The 21,804-nt window shown below is 40.8% G+C and overlaps 1 protein-coding gene across 3 annotated transcripts in view; it reads right to left on the bottom strand.

Annotated features, from left to right (window-relative positions):
- Positions 1–21,804, bottom strand: part of LOC118368043 (neurexin-3a-like) — a 727,496-nt gene that overhangs the window by 694,131 nt on the left and 11,561 nt on the right. For all 3 annotated transcript variants that reach the window (XM_052496442.1, XM_052496443.1, XM_052496444.1), the window contains exon 2: positions 16,003–17,419. In XM_052496442.1, the coding sequence (XP_052352402.1) occupies positions 16,003–16,708 (706 nt within the window). In that variant the 5' untranslated portion in view covers positions 16,709–17,419. The remainder of the gene's footprint in view (positions 1–16,002; positions 17,420–21,804) is intronic.

Below are 21,804 nucleotides of genomic sequence, written 5' to 3'. Positions count from 1 at the left end.
TGTCTACCCCTCCCTGTCCTCTCCATCCTCACCCCTCTCTCTACCCCTCCCTGTCCTCTATAGCTCACAAGAGATGGATTAAATCATATTGCAGCACCACGTCATACATTGTAGTCGTTAAGGTCCTACATTGTATTTCAGGTGTGAAAACAGACTGACCAAAAGCAGATTATCACATCCTAATCCACATAATCCACTTCAGACAATGGAGAAGAAACTGGTCAAATGGGAAAACATCATTCCTGAACATCATTATATCTCCCAACCCATAGTCATCAAACTGAGAGCCTGTCTTCCCAAAACCCAAAACCCAATCCGTAATCCAGTAATCCAGTAATCCAGTACTCAACATATTTACAGCTCCACTGCCTCCCTCACTCATCTAGACTCAGTCAGCTCTCTGTCTGTTTTACAACTTTAAATTAACGTTCATTTAATTAACTTGCTTAATCCAAGCACCCTTGTTGAGCTTCCATTAGACAGGGGCCGATAAACACACAGAGAGCCAAACACAATACAGCAGCTCACTGCATTACTCCAGGAGAGTGTTTCACCGTAGACTCCAGACCGTTGTTAGAACACACACAGCAATTTTTAACACACAGAGAAAAACACATACAGTATTTGACATGACACTCACTCAATCTAGCCCAAGATTTCTTAAAGAGAGGATGAATAAACACTGATCTGTACCTTTGCTTTTAGCTAGGGGAGGAGGAGTGAAGAGGATGTATATCCACAGAGGAGGAAGAGGAGGAAGAGGAGGAGAGAAGAGGTCGTGTATCCACAGTGGCAGAAGAGAAGGAAGAGGAGGAAGAGGAGGAAGAGGAGGAGAGAAAACCAACAGTGAATAGTTTGACGTGAAAGAGTGCTCAATGAGTACAAAACACACATTAATATATTTATATTCATTAACAAAATCAACACGCAGTAGCAACTTGGCAGTTTAGTATAATCAGACCACACTACAGACCACACAGTCCTTCACACATTAACACACACAATCACGCATTCACACATCATGCTAATATTTCAGTTAGTTTGCATCTGAGATGGCAAATTCCTCCTCTTTTGATATTGTTAATGTAACAGTGTAACATGATGTAACATTGATGTAACATTGTAACATGATGTAACACTGTAACATGACGTAACACTGTAACATGATGTAACATTGATGTAACATTGTAACATGATGTAACATTGATGTAACATTGTAACATGATGTAACATTGTAACATGATGTAACATGATGTAACATGATGTAACACTGTAACATGATGTAACATTGATGTAACATTGATGTAACACTGTAACATGATGTAACATTGATGTAACATTGTAACATGATGTAACATGATGTAACATGATGTAACACTGTAACATGATGTAACATTGATGTAACATTGATGTAATACTGTAACATGATGTAACATTGATGTAATACTGTAACATGATGTAACATTGATGTAACATTGTAACATGATGTAACATTGATGTAACATTGTAACATGATGTAACATTGATGTAATACTGTAACATGATGTAACATTGATGTAATACTGTAACATGATGTAACATTGATGTAATACTGTAACATGATGTAACATTGATGTAACATTGTAACATGATGTAATATTGATGTAACATTGTAACATGATGTAACATTGTAACATGATGTAACATTGATGCAAAATTGTAACATGATGTAACATTGATGTAATACTGTAACATGCTGTAATATTGATGTAACATTATAACATGATGTAACATTGTAACATGATGTAATATTGATGTAACATTGTAACATGATGTAACATTGTAACATGATGTAACATTGATGTAACACTGTAACAATATGTAACATTATGTAACACTGTAACATGATGTAATACTGTAACATGATATAATATTGATGTAATACTGTAACATGATATAATATTGATGTAATACTGTAACATGATGTAATACTGTAACATGATATAATATTGATGTAATACTGTAACATAATGTAATACTGTAACATGATATAATATTGATGTAATACTGTAACATGATATAATATTGATGTAACACTGTAACATGATGTAATACTGTAACATGATATAATATTGATGTAATACTGTAACATGATGTAACATTGATGTAACATTGTAACATAATGTAATACTGTAACATGATGTAATACTGTAACATGATATAATATTGATGTAATACTGTAACATGATATAATATTGATGTAATACTGTAACATGATGTAACATTGATGTAACACTGTAACATGATGTAATACTGTAACATGATATAATATTGATGTAATACTGTAACATGATGTAATATTGATGTAATACTGTAACATGATGTAACATTGATGTAACACTGTAACATGATGTAATACTGTAACATGATATAATATTGATGTAATACTGTAACATGATGTAATACTGTAACATGATATAATATTGATGTAATACTGTAACATGATGTAATACTGTAACATGATATAATATTGATGTAATACTGTAACATGATGAATACTGTAACATGATATAATATTGATGTAATACTGTAACATGATGAATACTGTAACATGATATAATATTGATGTAATACTGTAATGTAACATGATATAATATTGATGTAATACTGTAACATGATGTAACATTGATGTAACACTGTAACATGATGTAATACTGTAACATGATATAATATTGATGTAATACTGTAACATGATGTAATACTGTAACATGATATAATATTGATGTAATACTGTAACATGATGAATACTGTAACATGATGTAATATTGATGTAACACTGTAACATGATGTAATACTGTAACATGATATAATATTGATGTAATACTGTAATGTAACATGATATAATATTGATGTAATACTGTAACATGATGTAACATTGATGTAACATTGTAACATAATGTAATACTGTAACATGATGTAATACTGTAACATGATATAATATTGATGTAATACTGTAACATGATTTAATATTGATGTAATACTGTAATGTAACATGATATAATATTGATGTAATACTGTAACATGATATAATATTGATGTAATACTGTAACATGATGTAACATTGATGTAACATTGTAACATAATGTAATACTGTAACATGATGTAATATTGTAACATGATATAATATTGATGTAATACTGTAACATGATATAATATTGATGTAATACTGTAACATGATGTAACATTGATGTAACACTGTAACATGATGTAATACTGTAACATGATATAATATTGATGTAATACTGTAACATGATGTAATATTGATGTAATACTGTAACATGATGTAATACTGTAACATGATATAATATTGATGTAATACTGTAACATGATGTAATACTGTAACATGATATAATATTGATGTAATACTGTAACATGATGTACCATTGATGTAACACTGTAACATGATGTAATACTGTAACATGATATAATATTGATGTAATACTGTAACATAATGTAATACTGTAACATGATATAATATTGATGTAATACTGTAACATGATGTAATATTGATGTAATACTGTAACATGATGTAACATTGATGTAACACTGTAACATGATGTAATACTGTAACATGATATAATATTGATGTAATACTGTAACATGATGTAATACTGTAACATGATATAATATTGATGTAATACTGTAACATGATGAATACTGTAACATGATATAATATTGATGTAATACTGTAACATGACGAATACTGTAACATGATATAATATTGATGTAATACTGTAACATGATGTAATACTGTAACATGATATAATATTGATGTAATACTGTAACATGATGAATACTGTAACATGATATAATATTGATGTAATACTGTAACATGATGAATACTGTAACATGATATAATATTGATGTAATACTGTAACATGATGAATACTGTAACATGATATAATATTGATGTAATACTGTAACATGATGAAGACTGTAACATTATATAATATTGATGTAATACTGTAACATAATGTAATACTGTAACATGATGTAATACTGTAACATGATATAATATTGATGTAATACTGTAACATGATGTAATACTGTAACATGATGTAATATTGATGTAATACTGTAACATGATATAATATTGATGTAATACTGTAACATGATGTAATACTGTAACATGATGTAATATTGATGTAATACTGTAACATGATATAATATTGATGTAATACTGTAACATGATGAATACTGTAACATGATATAATATTGATGTAACACTGTGACATTGATGTAGTATTGATGTAGTATTGATGTAACACTGTAACAATGTTATTAACATCACATATAGAGGAAATCTGAAGAGAACATTTTCGAAACATCACAAAAAATACACACAAACACGCTGAAACAAATGATGGTGAGAAAAGAGGAGAGAGGCCTACCTTGCTCCGCCATCATCATATGTGAAAATCCTTTAGGGAACGAACGAACGAGAGAAAGATGGAGAAAAAAGGAGAAAGAGAGAGAGCACGTCAGAACCTATTTTTCAAATACTATATAGGTACAGTATTGTGATGGCCCATATTTTCCCGTGAGAGAAAGTATAACATTTATTTAACTAGGCGTCAGTTAAGAACAAATTCTTATTTACAATAACGGTCTACTCCAGCCAAATCCAAACCCGGACGACGCTGGGCCAATTGTGCGCCGCCCTACGGGACTCCCAAACACGGCCGGTTGTGATACAAACTGGAATCGAACCAGTGTCTGTAGTGAGATTCAGTGCCTTAGACTTCTACACCACTCGGGAGCCCTGACAGACAAACAAGTTTCCGACAGCTTATGTAGCCTTCTGAAATAGTTGAACTTAAGAAGTAGCTATGTAGTAGGACAGACACATCTTTGTAGGAGTATTTAGGTTATAACAACATGACAGCCAAAAACACACCAAAAAAATATTTTCCATCCTAAAAAAATGCTATGTTTTTATTAGTACCATGTACAGACTTATGTAGGATCTTCATTTGATTGACAACTTTCCTGCAATGCAGGAAATAAAACAAATGTCTAGTGTATTAGAGATGTAAAAAGGGTTCTGAAGTTTGTAAGTTCCACTTAGATATTTTAGACTTGATTTATCAACCCCTACAAAAATGTACATTAATTATAATCCACATAATAATTCACATTTCCTGTTTCTCTGTGATAATTTTCCTGCTGTTGCAAACTGGCTCAAATTAAGATCCTACATCTGTATATAACAAGTGGTCAATGATTTTTATATTTCTAAGAGGAGATGGTTTGCGTCTGAAAAGTTACCTGGAATATTGTCGTTGACCTCTGGAAGAAGAAGAAAGAGAACAAAGAAGAAAAGAAAGAGTTGCATCATTAGAATCCCTCTTATTTCATTGGCAGGAAGTCTATCACGTAAATGTAACACACCTGACACCTGACACACCCGACACCTAACACACCTGACACCTAACACACCTGACACACCTGACACCTGACACCTGACACACCCGACACCTAACACACCTGACACCTAACACACCTGACACACCTGACACCTGACACCTGACACACCCGACACCTAACACACCTGACACCTAACACACCTGACACACCTGATACCTGACACCTGACACACCTGACACCTGACACACCTGACACCTAACACACCTGACACACCTGACACCTAACACACCTGACACACCTGATACCTGACACCTGACACACCTGACACCTGACACCTGACACCTGACACCTGACACACCTGACACCTGACACACCTGACACACCTGACACCTGACACCTGACACACCTGACACACCTGACACCTAACACACCTGACACACCTGATACCTGACACCTGACACACCTGACACCTGACACCTGACACCTGACACCTGACACACCTGACACCTGACACCTGACACACCTGACACCTGACACACCTGACACCTGACACCTGACACACCTGACACACCTGACACCTAACACCTGACACCTGACACACCTGACACCTGACACCTGACACACCTGACACCTAACACACCTGACACACCTGATACCTGACACCTGACACACCTGACACCTAACACACCTGACACACCTGATACCTGACACCTGACACACCTGACACACCTGACACCTAACACACCTGACACACCTGACACCTGACACCTGACACACCTGACACCTAACACACCTGACACACCTGATACCTGACACCTGACACACCTGACACCTAACACACCTGACACACCTGATACCTGACACCTGACACACCTGACACCTAACACACCTGACACACCTGACACCTGACACACCTGACACCTGACACCTAACACACCTGACACACCTGATACCTGACACCTGACACACCTGACACCTAACACACCTGACACACCTGATACCTGACACCTGACACACCTGACACCTAACACACCTGACACACCTGACACCTGACACCTGACACACCTGACACACCTGACACCTAACACACCTGACACACCTGACACCTGACACCTGACACACCTGACACCTAACACACCTGACACACCTGATACCTGACACCTGACACACCTGACACCTGATACCTGACACACCTGACACCTGACACCTGACACACCTGACACACCTGACACACCTGATACCTGACACCTGACACACCTGACACCTAACACACCTGACACACCTGATACCTAACACACCTGACACACCTGACACCTGACACACCTGACACCTAACACACCTAACACACCTGACACCTGACACACCTGACACCTGACACCTGACACACCTGACACACCTGACACCTAACACACCTGACACCTGACACCTGACACCTGACACCTGACACCTGACACCTGACACCTGACACACCTGACACCTGACACCTGACACCTGACACACCTGACACCTGACACCTGACACCTGACACACCTGACACCTAACACACCTGACACACCTGATACCTGACACCTGACACACCTGACACCTAACACACCTGACACACCTGATACCTGACACCTGACACACCTGACACACCTGACACCTAACACACCTGACACACCTGACACCTGACACCTGACACACCTGACACCTAACACACCTGACACACCTGATACCTGACACCTGACACACCTGACACCTAACACACCTGACACACCTGATACCTGACACCTGACACACCTGACACCTAACACACCTGACACACCTGACACCTGACACACCTGACACCTAACACACATGCTACCTGACATACCTGACACCGACACACCTGACACCTAACACACATGACACATGACACATGACACGCCTGACACCTAACACACCTGACACCTGACACACCTGACACCTAACACACCTGACACACCTGATACATCTGACACACCTGATACACCTGACACAACTGACACACCTGATACACCTGACAACCTAACACACCTGATACCTGACACCTAACACACCTAACACACCTGACACCTAACACCTGACACCTAACACACCTGACAACTAACACACCTGACACACCTGACACTGTCCTGTTCATAGATATAGTGAGTGTATGTTACAGTAAAATATATTACATTGGAGGGAATATATTGTAGCGAGAGAGAACATCACTGTCATCATCTCATCTGCCCCATCCTGTGAAAGGGGATCAGATCACCAGAACAGCCCTTTGACCCCCAAATACATCCAGCTGCTTCAGTAACACTTACAGGTAAACACACACACACACACACACACACACACACACACACACACACACACACACACACACACACACACACACACACACACACACACACACACACACACACACACACACACACACACACACACACACACACACACACACAGCTGGGACATAAATCTAAGCTAGCAGAAGAACCAGATCCCTGTTAGCAGGTGGTGAATTTATGATGAAGGCGTGTGAGTAGGAGTGAGAGAGGAGAGAGGAGTGCTATTAATCCTCTCTGTCCCATACCTTTGGTTGTCTCTCTCTGCAGACACAAACTCTACCAAACAGACCACTTTCCTATTCATTAGAAGAACTCATACTTAGGAAGGTGCAACATTAAAACCCTTCTGTACATGTCATGATAAACCTTTGACTTGTATGTAATGCCAGGAGCTTTTCAGGTCATGTGATCAGGAGACTTCATGTCCCATCTTGTCTTATTGGTTTTTAAAAAGCTGAGAGAACTCTCACACAGGCTGAGAGCTTGGGAATTGGGTTAGAGATTTTTTTTTATTTTTTTATTTGTACCTTTATTTAAGCCAGTACATGTCCAGAACGACAGGCGTGTACCTTGTCAGCTTGACAAGACATTTGTTTTAGGGGGAAAAATACAAATTCAGGGCCAGCTCAAATTCTTTAGCCATTTTCAATGCAGCGTCTTTTTCCATTGTTTTATAATTGAAACCTTGACAATATAATAACGTGAAAACTATTAAGATTAAATGTTAGCTTTGGTTCTTTCCCACCAATCTGTCTCAGTGTAAGTCTGCTGATTAGCCTCGACCACAGGCAGTGATTAAGAAAGGAAATGATCACCAGTCTAATTGAGTCGGTCTCCATTAAAGGCTTCAGAGATGTGTTAGAGATTAATTTAAATCATTTCACGATCCAGATATTAGATATGTATTAGAGATGTAGAGATTCAACTCAAATTATTTTTACCAGACAGATATTACTTACGTATTAGGTATTAATTTAGTCACCGAGCAAATTCCATCTGCCTGAACATAGGACAAGCTGTTCAAATAGCACACGTGTGCCTGCGTGCGTTTGTGCATGTGTGTGTGTGTGTGCCTGAGTGCATGCGTCCGTACATGTGTTCGTGAGTGTTCAATGTAATCTCCTCTACATCTCCTCTTCAGATGGGGTCCTCTAGTATTGTCTGGTGTCAATAGAGTGTTGAAGCCCACAAAGTAACCTCCTGACCGTGGCATTCAAATGGCTCAGTCCCAGGAGAGGACACTGAGGAATTAGACAGATTAGAAAGAAGAAGGGTGTGTGGATGGTGTGAGAATGTGACGTGTGTGTGTGTCCCTCTTCATTTGTTTTTAATCTGACCTACTCTTAAAATGACAGACTATTACTATAGTATTGTTTGGTTTTTCCCACCAGTGGACACACACACACACACACGTCTAGTGAATAGGTTTGCGCTGAATGTTTTCTCTTCATTCTTCATTGAACTATTACGTAGCGGATACATGAACATTAGTCTCTACTAGGGCTGTGGCGGTCATGACATTTCGTCAGCCGGTGACTGTCAAATTACTGTCGGTCTCACAGTAATTGACTGTTAATTAACATAAACACATTTAGCATCTCTTGGCCGTCCACACATTCCACACTGACGCAGTCTGGAACATCTACATTTTAAAAAGTCTAACAAACCCATTTAATATAGCCTACACCTTCACAATAAATCCATGAATTATTTTAGACAGATCTAAAGAAACATAATAATGTGAAAATGTAGTGTATTTCAGAAGAACAGAATAGCGTACTGAGTTGTCCTTATGTTAGGTCCTGATGTGGCTATGACATATGGCTGTGGGCTACACTAGTTCATTTTGCAGAATTCCGTGCCATTATTTTTTAACAATTGAACAAATCTGAACAAAAAAAGAGCTGAATAAAAAATAAAGGATATTTTCTCCAAAGGATTTGAGGGTTGTGCGCATATGCAGCTATTCTGTGTTGAGCAGTTAACAAAGAAATAGGTACTCTTGTATGCTTAATTTAGAGTTATTCATATAATTTTAGTTGTTCTACGAACGTTGGGCTACACAGTGGGGAGAACAAGTATTTGATACACTGCTGATTTTGCAGGCTTTCCTACTTACAAAGCATGTAGAGGTCTGTCATTTTTATCATAGGTACACTTCAACTGTGAGGTACGGAATCTAAAACAAAAATCCAGAAAATTACATTGTATGATTTTTAAGTAATTCATTTGCATTTTATTGCCTAGGTACTTGGTAATGCCTTGAATTTCCCGGCTGTAATGCACCCCCACCCCAAAAAAAACATGCCTTTTGCGGCCGTTGTTCCCTTCTCCCTGAGTGCTGCATGCTCGGAAACACCTCTCACTCACAAGGTTCTCCATCACAGGCTACAAGTGAAGACATACACTTTGAGGATGCAACTGCGTGCGTCCTTAACCTATTCCGAGGTGCATAATGAAGATATTGGAAGAACTGTCCACGTTTACTTTTCGTCAGCCAACAAGATGAGTAGGCCTTATGAACAGCGAAAGCACTAGCCTATGTCAATTTACTATACTCCATTGTTCAAAAGTTTTGTCACGCCCTGACCTTAGTATTATTTGTGTTCTTTATTGTTTTGGTTAGGTCAGGGTGTGACATGTGTGATGTATGTGTTTTTGTACTGTCTATGGGTTTTGTAGGTTTATGCGGTCGTTTACTATCTAGGTGTTTATGTATGTCTATGGTTGACTAGATTGGTTCTTAATTAGAGGCAGCTGTTTATCGTTGTCTCTAATTGGGAACCATAATTAGGCAGCCATCTTCTTTGGGTATTTTGTGGGTTATTATCTATATCTATCTATATCTATGTCTAGTTGCCTGTGTCTGCACTGGTTATATATAGCATCACGTTCGTTTGTAGTTCTGTAAGTTTGATTTAGTGTCCTTCATTAAATATAGAAGATGTATTCATATCACGCTGCGCCTTGGTCTCCTCTCTACGACGATCGTGACAAGTTGACCTATTCTATTCTGTGCGAGAAATAAATATTCCAAACACATTCGGGGACAGCTGTGGGATGCGATAGATCCCAGATTAATACAACCACTAGCATCAACAAAAAATGTTTTTAAGCAATTAACAGAACTGAATGTTTAAAATGTGTTAAGCTTACATTATAAGCACAGCAATGCGGCAGTGGGCATCATTCACAAGTAATAATATATCAACCACAAGTGATAGGCTAATACTGTCAATCATCAGACTATTCTTGATTTAATCTTGTCTTTACTATATACTAAATAATAAATGTGGGAAATGTGTTTTGAAAAAGTACATGTCATCTATGAACTTAAATAGCGCATGAAAGATGCTTTTGTAAAGATAAGAAATGTGCTTAATATTAGGAAAGTTGAGAAATAAATATAGTATGAAAAGCTGATGGTATCCTCCTCTTTTTAATAGAGGCCATCACTCTGTTTTCTCGTACAATTGCATAGCCTATAGAAGTGTTTGATTAGATGTCAGAGTGATTAGAGGGACAAAGAGGGACAATGGAGTGCTGAGTACCAGGCAGTTAGTAAGTTTGGCAAGCTACTAATGACCATCAGCAGCATCAGAGCTTGGAGAAGCCTAATTGCCGTGAATTTGACTGCCTTCGTGACTCATGACCGCCGGTGTGGCGGTAATACGGTCACCGCAACAGCCTTAGCCTCTACCTTCATTTTTAACCCTCCAAGTTCAAAACGTGTAATGTTCACAATAACTTAAGTTGATAAAAAGATGTAAGACAACATTAGGTGATAATATATGGATTAATGTGGATTTATAATCAGCTATAATAGGGCGGTCATTTTGGACCGGGAACACAGAATTAATTAACATGAAACGAACACAACAGGAGGGTTAAACAAATGCCCCACGGAATAGCCAAACTACTGAAACTCCGCAGGGCTTTGGCAAACTAGTTTATTTATAGCTATTCACATTGCATAAACAGACTCCACTCTACTGGAAAAGTTAATACCTGAGTGTGACTGACGTGAGTGGCTTTTGTCCATACAGTAAAAGTTAAAGGGAAGAGTTAGAGCCATACTTTACTCTACAGGCCAACAGTATGACACGTATAGGGATGGAAAAAGAGCTATAATAGATTGTTTGATTTAAAGGGATGGCCAAGAGCTATAAGAGATTGTTTGATTTAAAGGGATGGCAAAGAGCTATGAGAGATTGTTTGATTTAAAGGGATGGCCAAGAGCTATAAGAGATTGTTTGATTTAAAGGGATGGCCAAGAGCTATGAGAGATTGTTTGATTTAAAGGGATGGCCAAGAGCTATAAGAGATTGTTTGATTTAAAGGGATGGCCGGGAGCTATAAGAGATTGTTTGATTTAAAGGGATGGCCAAGAGCTATAAGAGATTGTTTGATTTAAAGGGATGGCCAAGAGCTATAAGAGATTGTTTGATTTAAAGGGATGGCCGGGAGCTATAAGAGATAGTAGTGATTTAATAAAGGAATGGAGGAGAGCTATAAGAGATTGTTTGATTTAAAGGGATGGCCGGGAGCTATAAGAGATAGCAATAGTCTAGACACTTCAGTTATAGTTTAGAAGCTTCAGTTATAGTCTAGAAGCTTCAGTTATAGTCTAGAAGCTTCAGTAATAGTCTAGAAGCTTCAGTAATAGTCTAGAAGCTTCAGTAATAGTCTAGAAGCTTCAGTAATAGTCTAGAAGCTTCAGTAATAGTCTGGAATCTTCAGTTATAGTCTAGAAGCTTCAGTTATAGTCTAGAAGCTTCAGTTATAGTCTAGAAGCTTCAGTAATAGTCTAGAAGCTTCAGTTATAGTCTAGAAGCTTCAGTTGTAGTCTAGAAGCTTCAGTTAGTCTAGAAGCTTCAGTTATAGTCTAGAAGCTTCAGTTATAGTCTAGAAGCTTCAGTAATAGTCTGGAATCTTCAGTTATAGTCTAGGTGTTTCAGTATGTAGGACTATCCAAGATTGGTGACATAGGGTGAGTGGTGCGTTCTGTGGGCCTAGGAGTATCTGTGGTATGTGTGTGTGAATGTAGACTGTATTTACGTTTGTCTGAGTGTAGATTCTGTATTTACGATCCAGCAGTGTTATATTATATATTTAAAGCAGCAGTACCTTGGCACGCCGTCCACATAAATACGTCTCGGCCCCAGTAAAACGTTTTTAATTTTCCCATGATTGTCTGAGCTGCTTGTTCACAGCCGCAGCCCGCACACAAACACACACACGCACACACACACACACACACACACACACACACACACACACACACACACACACACACACACACACACACACACACACACACACACACACACACACACACACACACACACACACACACACACACACACACACACACATACAGGTCCAGGCCCCGCCCCTGACTAAGCCTCCTATCAGCGGTCTGCAGCAAACAGCACAGACAGGGAAAGCAGTCATAAATCAGCTGGAGAAGAGCGTCTGCTGGCGGGTTGTAAATCAGGGTGAGACAGAACCTCATACGACCCAGGCCGCTGGAGCCCTGTCAAGCCTCGCTTCATGTAGCAGGGGGCCTGTTGATGGAGGACTGGGAGTGGAGGTCTGGAGGAAGCAAGGAGAGGTATAGCATCTTTTGCTATCGATAGATAGATGGGCTTTTCCACTCGAGGTAAAACACTCAGACAAGGGGTTTTAACTTTGTCCATTACATACAGGTCAGCCATGTTCTTTTTTTTTGCAGTCTTTCCTGAGGATTTGTCTGCAGTGAGAGAGACCCGGTCACCAGAGTTTGAGACACACACACACACACACACACACACACACACACACACACACACACACACACACACACACACACACACACACACACACACACACACACACACACACACACACACACACACACACACACACTGTTATACTCCCTCAATTCAATCATGGAAGGAAACCAAAGCAGCTTAAGGCCTAGATTCAATCAGATCGAGTGTTAACTGGCTATAGCCGACACTCGCTGTGTAAAGAGAGAAAACACTAACCCAGGGGTTCCCAAATGTTTTCACTCAGGCCCCCCTTCCAGCAATGCTATACATTTTGCAATGGCTAATGTGTATTCATGTAATATTTGAGTGACTAACAAAATCTAAGGGCAACAAACAAAGTTGGGGCTAACATGGGTTATAAATATCTCTCTACGGTATGCGATAACTGACATGCCAAGAGGAACTGATGAGGCATGACCCAATTTGGAAATTGCACCTTGTACTTTCTACTATTACAACTTTCAAGAGTAAGTTGAAAACCGGATTGATTTTAATTTTGTATTTTTTTTAGGGGGGGGCACTGCCTTGCAGCTTGGGAACCACCACTCTAACCTACTAAAGACACAGGGCAATAAGTAACAGGGAATATAAGAAATAGCATTACCCTCTAATAGCTCTGATTTTCTCACCGGATCTGAAATTAATTAATGGAAAAGCCAATGAATGGATTACTGTTGTTTCAGCGGATCATAATAAATCATAAATGCATTTATTCACTCTCTGTTTAGAAAAGAAAACGCCTTTCTTATGCTCTTCCAAGAAATCATGCTCCTTCCAATTACTATGCTCCTTCCAAGAAATCATGCTCCTTCCAATTACTATGCTCCTTCCAAGAAATCACGCTCCTTCCAACTACTATGCTCCTCCAAGAAATCATGCTCCTTCCAATTACTATGCTCCTCCAAGAAATCATGCTCCTTCCAACTACTATGCTCCTTCCAAGAAATCATGCTCCTTCCAATTACTATGCTCCTTCCAAGAAATCATGCTCCTTCCAATTACTATGCTCCTTCCAATTACTATGCTCCTCCAAGAAATCATGCTCCTTCCAATTACTATGCTCCTTCCAATTACTATGCTCCTCCAATTACTATGCTCCTTCCAATTACTATGCTCCTTCCAATTACTATGCTCCTCCAATTACTATGCTCCTTCCAATTACTATGCTCCTTCCAATTACTATGCTCCTTCCAATAAATCATGCTCCTTCCAATTACTATGCTCCTTCCAATTACTATGCTCCTTCCAATTACTATTTATAAAAATCTATTTGTTGTCTGACCATGAACAATATCTGCTGGGGAGGAGAAGAAGAGAAGATGGAGGAGAAGAGGAGATGGAAGAGAAGAGGAGATGGAGGGTTGTGATTGAGTCAAAGCAGTTCCAGAATGTTCTGGAACACAAAAGGAGGTGATTCGAACACCTGCCATTGCGTGATTGGGGGAAGAAAAGGGCTCAGGAACCCCCCGTTCTCTCTATAGGCATCCTTATCAGTGCCTGCAGGGCGGCCCCATGAACCTGAACCTCGGTGGGTAGCCATGCTGCTAACCTCGGATAGATTAGCACTCTACTTTTCCAACCACACAGGGATAATGACACACACTGAGTCAGAGAGATGACTGAGTCAACAACAAAGTCAGAACGTTTAAAGTCCAAGACGCCTTTGGAAAATCATAAAAAGGAGCTATTGACTCGGACGGATGAAGGAAAGACACTAAGGTTCAAGACTAAACTTACAGTTATGGACATACTACACTAACGGGCACAAGTTTTAGACCTACTCATTCAAGGGTTTTTCTTTATTTTGTTGTGTTCTACATTGTCAAATAATAAAGACAATAGTGAAGACAACAACATTGATTTGTTAAGCACTTTTTTGGTTACTACATGATTCCATGTGTCATTTCATAGTTTTGATGTCTTCACTATTATTTGACAATGTAGAACACACCAAAATAAAGAAAAACCCTTGAATGAGTAGGTCTAAAACTTGTTCCCGTTAGTGTAGTATGTCCATAACTGTAAGTTTAGTCTTGAACCTTAGTGTCTTTCCTTCATCCGTCCAAGTCAATAGCTCCTTTTTATGATTTTCCAAAGGCTTCTTGGACTTGAAACGTTCTGACTTTGTTGTTGACTCAGTCACCTCTCTGACTCAGTGTGTGTCATTATCCCTGTGTGGTTGGAAAAGCAGAGTGCTAAATTATCTGCGGTTAGCAGCATGGCTACCCACCGAGGTTCAGGTTCATGGGGCCGCCCTGCAGGCACTGATAAGGATGCCTATATTCTGCCCGATAGCATAGGTCGACCCTCAGGAACAGTAAAGGAATTTGAAATCAGATGGGCTTTTTTTATATGCTTTTTTTAAGGGGTGGATCAGCTTAATATTGCGGAAAGAATGTTGCTTCCATCAATGTAATTGTCTCTGCATCATTGAAATCAGATCTTACCTTCATTGCAGAAACAGCCCTTGTATTCCGTTTTGGAACAGTCACACAAGGGTTCCCCATCTACCACGGAGCAGCTCCCACCATTCTCACACGGGTTCTCCGTACAGCGCCGGTCCGACTCCAGATGGACCCTGAGGCTGCTGAGGAGAACCGGTTCCGTGTTCCCATACTTCAGATCCATGATAGTTCCTCTGAAGGGCGGGGCGTCGCACGCTGTGGGCAGCGTGAGCGCCGAGGTGCGGATATCCAGCGGAACGCCGCCCAGGAACAGGTCACTGATTATCTTCATGTGATGGCGGCTACCTCCGGTGGGCCGCACCTCGTCCGCCTTGACCTGGCCGTCCAGCCCCAAAACCGTCCGCAGACCGTAGCGGCTCAGTGTGGCAAAGTGCCAGCTGCTATCATTAACTCTCTTGTCGGACACCACGGCGATATCGGCGCAGTCGATGCTGAAGCGCAGCTGCAACTTGCCCTCCGCCACCATCAGCTGCAGGAAGTCGCAGTGACCTCCGTCGTCGAAGTACAGTAGCAGCGCCGTGGACACGTCCGTCTTGAACTGGAAGCTGAGGTCGCTGCGCGTGCTGGCATCCCAGCGGAGGTAGCGGGCCCACTGGCCGGGGGCCCCGGTGAACTCCAGGCTCAGACACACACCCAGGAGCGCCAAGAGCATCAGCTGTAGTCTAGCAGCCAAGCCCAGAACATCCATGGTCAACAAGGAGGAGGAGAATGAGGAAGAGGAAGAAGAGTAGGAGGAAGAGGAAGGGGAGGAGGAGGATGAGGTGGAAGGAAGGAAGGAGGAGGAAGAGGTGGAAGGAAGGAGGAGGAAGAGGAGGAGGAAGAGGAAGGGGAGGAGGAGGATGAGGTGGAAGGAAGGAAGGAGGAGGAAGAGGTGGAAGGAAGGAGGAGGAAGAGGAAGAGGAGGAGGAAGAGGATGAGGTAGAAGGAAGGAGGAGGAAGAGGAAGAGGAGGAGGAGGACGATGAAGAGAAAGAGGAGTTTATATTCCTGAATGCTTGGATAGCATTGAATTAGGTATGGTTTAAAAGTTTTAGAGTTAATATCCAATTCTGGAGGGACTATCCACAGTCGTACACAAGTACACTCAGATATGTTTATTGCTGCTAGTACAACAGGGGTCTTTTCACAATGAGTAGTTGGGATAACAGTTATAATTTCAGCTGTCTTTCCTCCTGAAGAAGGGAGGAGAGAAGAGAAAAAACTGTTCCTTCTTCCGCTGGGTCAAAGTGCAACTGTTTTTAATCAGTTACAGTCCAAAGAGGTTGCTATGGGGAATCATGGCGTGAGGTCCGATTGGACTGACTCTACTTTTTGTCAGGTTGACCAGGACATCCTTCTTTATGTTGCCTGCTGGGATGTGTAGTTCACAGGGGAGCCTCTGGATCTCCTCAGTTCCATCACTGTCAGACACAGGGAAGCACAAGAATTACACTCAGGGAAAACACACACACACACACACAAACACACAGTATTGATTTTCACACCATCCCATAATCTGTACACTTTTCAAACACAGACTGATATTTTCAGACAGGCCTTCTTTTTTCCAGCTACTACTTCAGACCCATCCAGACCCCAAAAATGTTTACAATTATTTTAAAAATGTAATCTTTAATTCAGTATGAAAAAATAATGAAAATGTATGTATGTACTCACTACTATAAGTCGCTCTGTATAATAGCATCTGCTAAATGACTAAAATGTAAATGTACATTTTGTAAACATTTTGTCCACACTGCTAAGACGAGCTAATTGTCAAACACAGACAAATACCCGTAGACTACTATTGAAGCATAATAACTAAAAGAAAGATCTGTGTGTATAATTCATTGTATCTGATGTTAGAGATACTATTGCCGTTCACCAAACCTCATTAAAAATGTGTCTGTTTTTTCCCCCAGTAAAGGTTGTTCAGCGCTATCGGTCATCTGCTAGGTAAATTAGGACCATTATTCTGCTGCCAGTTTATGAATATCAATCGGGCCAGGATAGAAAGACGCCCTTTATCTGATGGCCAGGGAAATGAACGGGGCTTTCTGCTGACTGCACAATACAGTGGGAGAAGAGACATTAGAATACTAGAGACCTAAATATGCAGGGCCAGAAACCAGAAACACCCTAATAGACCAGCAGCATAGCTGGACATGTTTTAATGGGTGGGCCTGCTACACATTTAGCTTATGGGGTAAAAAGAAACACATGCATCTCATGTTGTCCTACACATTTAGCAATGAGGTAAAAAGAAACACGTGCATCTCATGTTGTCCTACACATTTAGCAATGAGGCTGAGAGACGTTTTTACATTTTTAAGTTAATATACAGAGCCATCAGGAAGTATTCATTCTCCTTTACTTATTCCACATTTTGTTGTGTTACAGTCTGAATTGTTTTCTCACCCATCTACACACAATACGCCATATTGGAAAAAAGTGAAAACATGTTTGTAGAAATGTTTGCAAATTTGAGTCAGAAAATGATGTTCATATAATCGGTAAAATATACAAAACCATGCAGAGAGCCTATCCAACTGACGAGCTCTTATAAAAAACTATGAACAATTGGAACCCAGACACAAAGAACTGATGTTGCCACAAAATGGAGGGAATGTTGAAACATAACTAACAGTTAAAATGTAAGCTTAATCCAGTATAAACTAGTGTATAGAATGTATTAGACAATAGACAAAATTCACACATTCTACTGCACAATAGCAGAGTCATGTCTTAAGTGTAAAACTAACAATGACTCAATACTCCTTCTGGGAATGTTATGAGGTAAAAAGTCATGGGCGGAGTTAGAAAGTTGTCTGTCAGAAGTATTACAGTGTGAATGTGCTTTAAATCCGTTTGCATATTTCAAGCCATGGCATAAGGAAGTCCAGTGAGATTTCCGATGGGTTGCACTATGGTCTTCTCGTTAATCGTCTTGAAGAAATGTCTACTGAACTGGAAATCAACCAATCCTCCATCGATAACACAATGTAAAAGGTCAAATGCAACAGTAAATGTTAAGTGTTTGGGCGACAGAGAGACAAAATGATGCAGTCTGAGGCCATGTGGAGTGCTGGAGGCAATGTGGAGTGCTGGAGGCCATGTGGCGTGCTGGAGGCCATGTGGAGTGCTGGAGGCCATGTGGAGTGCTGGAGGCTATGTAGAGTGCTGGAGGCCATGTGGAGTGCTGGAGGCCATGTGGAGTGCTGGAGGCCATGTGGAGTGCTGGAGGCCATGTGGAGTGCTGGAGGCTGGAGGCCATGTGGAGTGCTGGAGTGCTGGAGGCCATGTGGAGTGCTGGAGGCCATGTGGAGTGCTGGAGGCCAGGCTGGAGGCCATGTGGAGTGCTGTGGAGTGCTGGAGGCCAGTGGAGTGCTGGAGGCCATGTGGAGTGCTGGAGGCCATGTGGAGTGCTGGAGGCCATGTGGAGTGCTGGAGGCCATGTGGAGTGCTGGAGGCCATGTGGAGTGCTGGAGGCCATGTGGAGTGCTGGAGGCCATGTGGAGTGCTGGAGGCCATGTGGAGTGCTGGAGGCCATGTGGAGTGCTGGAGGCCATGTGGAGTGCTGGAGGCCATGTGGAGTGCTGGAGGCCATGTGGAGTGCTGGAGGCCATGTGGAGTGCTGGAGGCCATGTGGAGTGCTGGAGGCCATGTGGAGTGCTGGAGGCCATGTGGAGTGCTGGAGGCCATGTGGAGTGCTGGAGGCCATGTGGAGTGCTGGAGGCCATGTGGAGTGCTGGAGGTGTGAGCAGGTGGGTCTGTTTGTGTGCATCTGTATTTTGTCATTTGTATGTCTATGTTCTGTATTGCAAAAAAAACATAAATAACCCATTTTGCAAATGTATGTAAAATTAAATACAAAAATACCACATTTACATAAGCATTCACACACATGACTCAAATCAACTTTGGCAGCGATTGCAGCTGTGAGTCTTTCTGGGTAAGAAGTTTTCATCCTTGCATTGTGCAATATTTGAACATTATTTATAATTATTAGACAGACATTTTAAAATCATACCATAGACTTTCATGTTTAAGTCAAAACTGTAACTGGGCCACTCAGGAACATTCAATGTCATCTTTTTAAGCAACTTCAGTGTATATTTGGCCTTGTGGTTGGGGTTTTTGCCCTGCTGAAAGGTGAATTTGTCTCCCAGTGTCAGTATTTTGCCTGTATCTCTATTCCTTTTATTTTCATCCTGGAAACCTTCACAGTCCTTGCCAGTGACAAGCATACCCATGACATGATGCAGCCACCATTATGCTTGTACTCATTGATGTGCTGTGTTGGGTTTGCCCCAAACATAACACTTTGTAAGGACATCAACTGAGTTAGGAAGGATGTCTGTTTATGTGTTGTGACTGGGTGTATTGATAAACCATCCAAAGTATAATTCAATTCTTTACCATGCTCAAAGGGATATTCGGTGTCTGGTTTATTTATTTTTTACCTATCCACCAATAGGTGCCCTTCTTTGCGAGGCATTGAAAAACCTCCCTGGTCTTTGTGGTGGAATCTATGTCTGAAATTCACTGCTCGACTGAGGGACCTTACAGATGTGTGTGGAACAGAGATGAGGTAGTCCTTCAAAAAGCATGTTAATTAAACACTATTATTGCACACAGAGTGAGTCCATGCAACTTATTATGTGAGTTGTTAAAGCAACCGTTTACTCCTGAAGTTATTTAGGCTTGCCATAACGAAGGAGTTGCTTTTCATTTCTAATTCATGTGTAAAAAAAAAAAAGAAGTCTAAAAACATAATTCCACTTTGACATTATTGGGGTATTGTGAGTAAGCCAGCGACACAACATCTCAATTTCATCCATTTTAAATGTTGTAACACAACAACATGTGGAAAAAGTCCAGGGGTGTGAAGTCTTTCTGAAGGCGCTGTAGTTTACATCTCCTTCCTTCTATGACCGATCTGTTCTGATCACCACTGCTGTGATCTCTATGGAAACATGTGCCGGGGGAAGTCCACGGCTTCATGCACATGGTTTCACGCCTTTCGTTTGCTTTCTATCGCTTTAAGGGTGTTTTCAAAGTTGCTTGTACATGGTACCCTGCTGACATATCAGACACTCACACAGTCAGAACCCTGCTGACATATCAGACACTCACACAGTCAGAACCCTACTGACATATCAGACACTCACACAGTCAGAACCCTACTGACATATCAGACACTCACACAGTCAGAACCCTGCTGACATATCAGACACTCACACAGTCAGAACCCTACTGACATATCAGACACTCACACAGTCAGAACCCTACTGACATATCAGACACTCACACAGTCAGAACCCTACTGACATATCAGACACTCACACAGTCAGAACCCTACTGACATATCAGACACTCACACAGTCAGAACCCTGCTGACATATCAGACATACACAGTCAGAACCCTGCTGACACAGTCAGAACCCTACAGACACTCACACAGTCAGAACCCTGCTGACATATCAGACACTCACACAGTCAGAACCCTGCTGACATACACAGTCAGAACCCTGCTGACTCACAGAACCCTAGTCAGAACCCTGCTGACATATCAGACACTCACACAGTCAGAACCCTGCTGACATATCAGAACCCTGCTGACATAACACTCACACAGTCAGAACCCTGCTGACATATCAGACACTCACACAGTCAGAACCCTACTGACATATCAGACACTCACACAGTCAGAACCCTGCTGACATATCAGACACTCACACAGTCAGAACCCTGCTGACATATCAGACACTCACACAGTCAGAACCCTGCTGACATATCAGACACT

This window comes from Oncorhynchus keta, chromosome 35 (assembly GCF_023373465.1).
Source record: "Oncorhynchus keta strain PuntledgeMale-10-30-2019 chromosome 35, Oket_V2, whole genome shotgun sequence".
Classification (NCBI taxonomy): Eukaryota; Metazoa; Chordata; class Actinopteri; order Salmoniformes; family Salmonidae; genus Oncorhynchus; species Oncorhynchus keta.
This window is presented reverse-complemented; position numbering and strand designations above follow the sequence as displayed.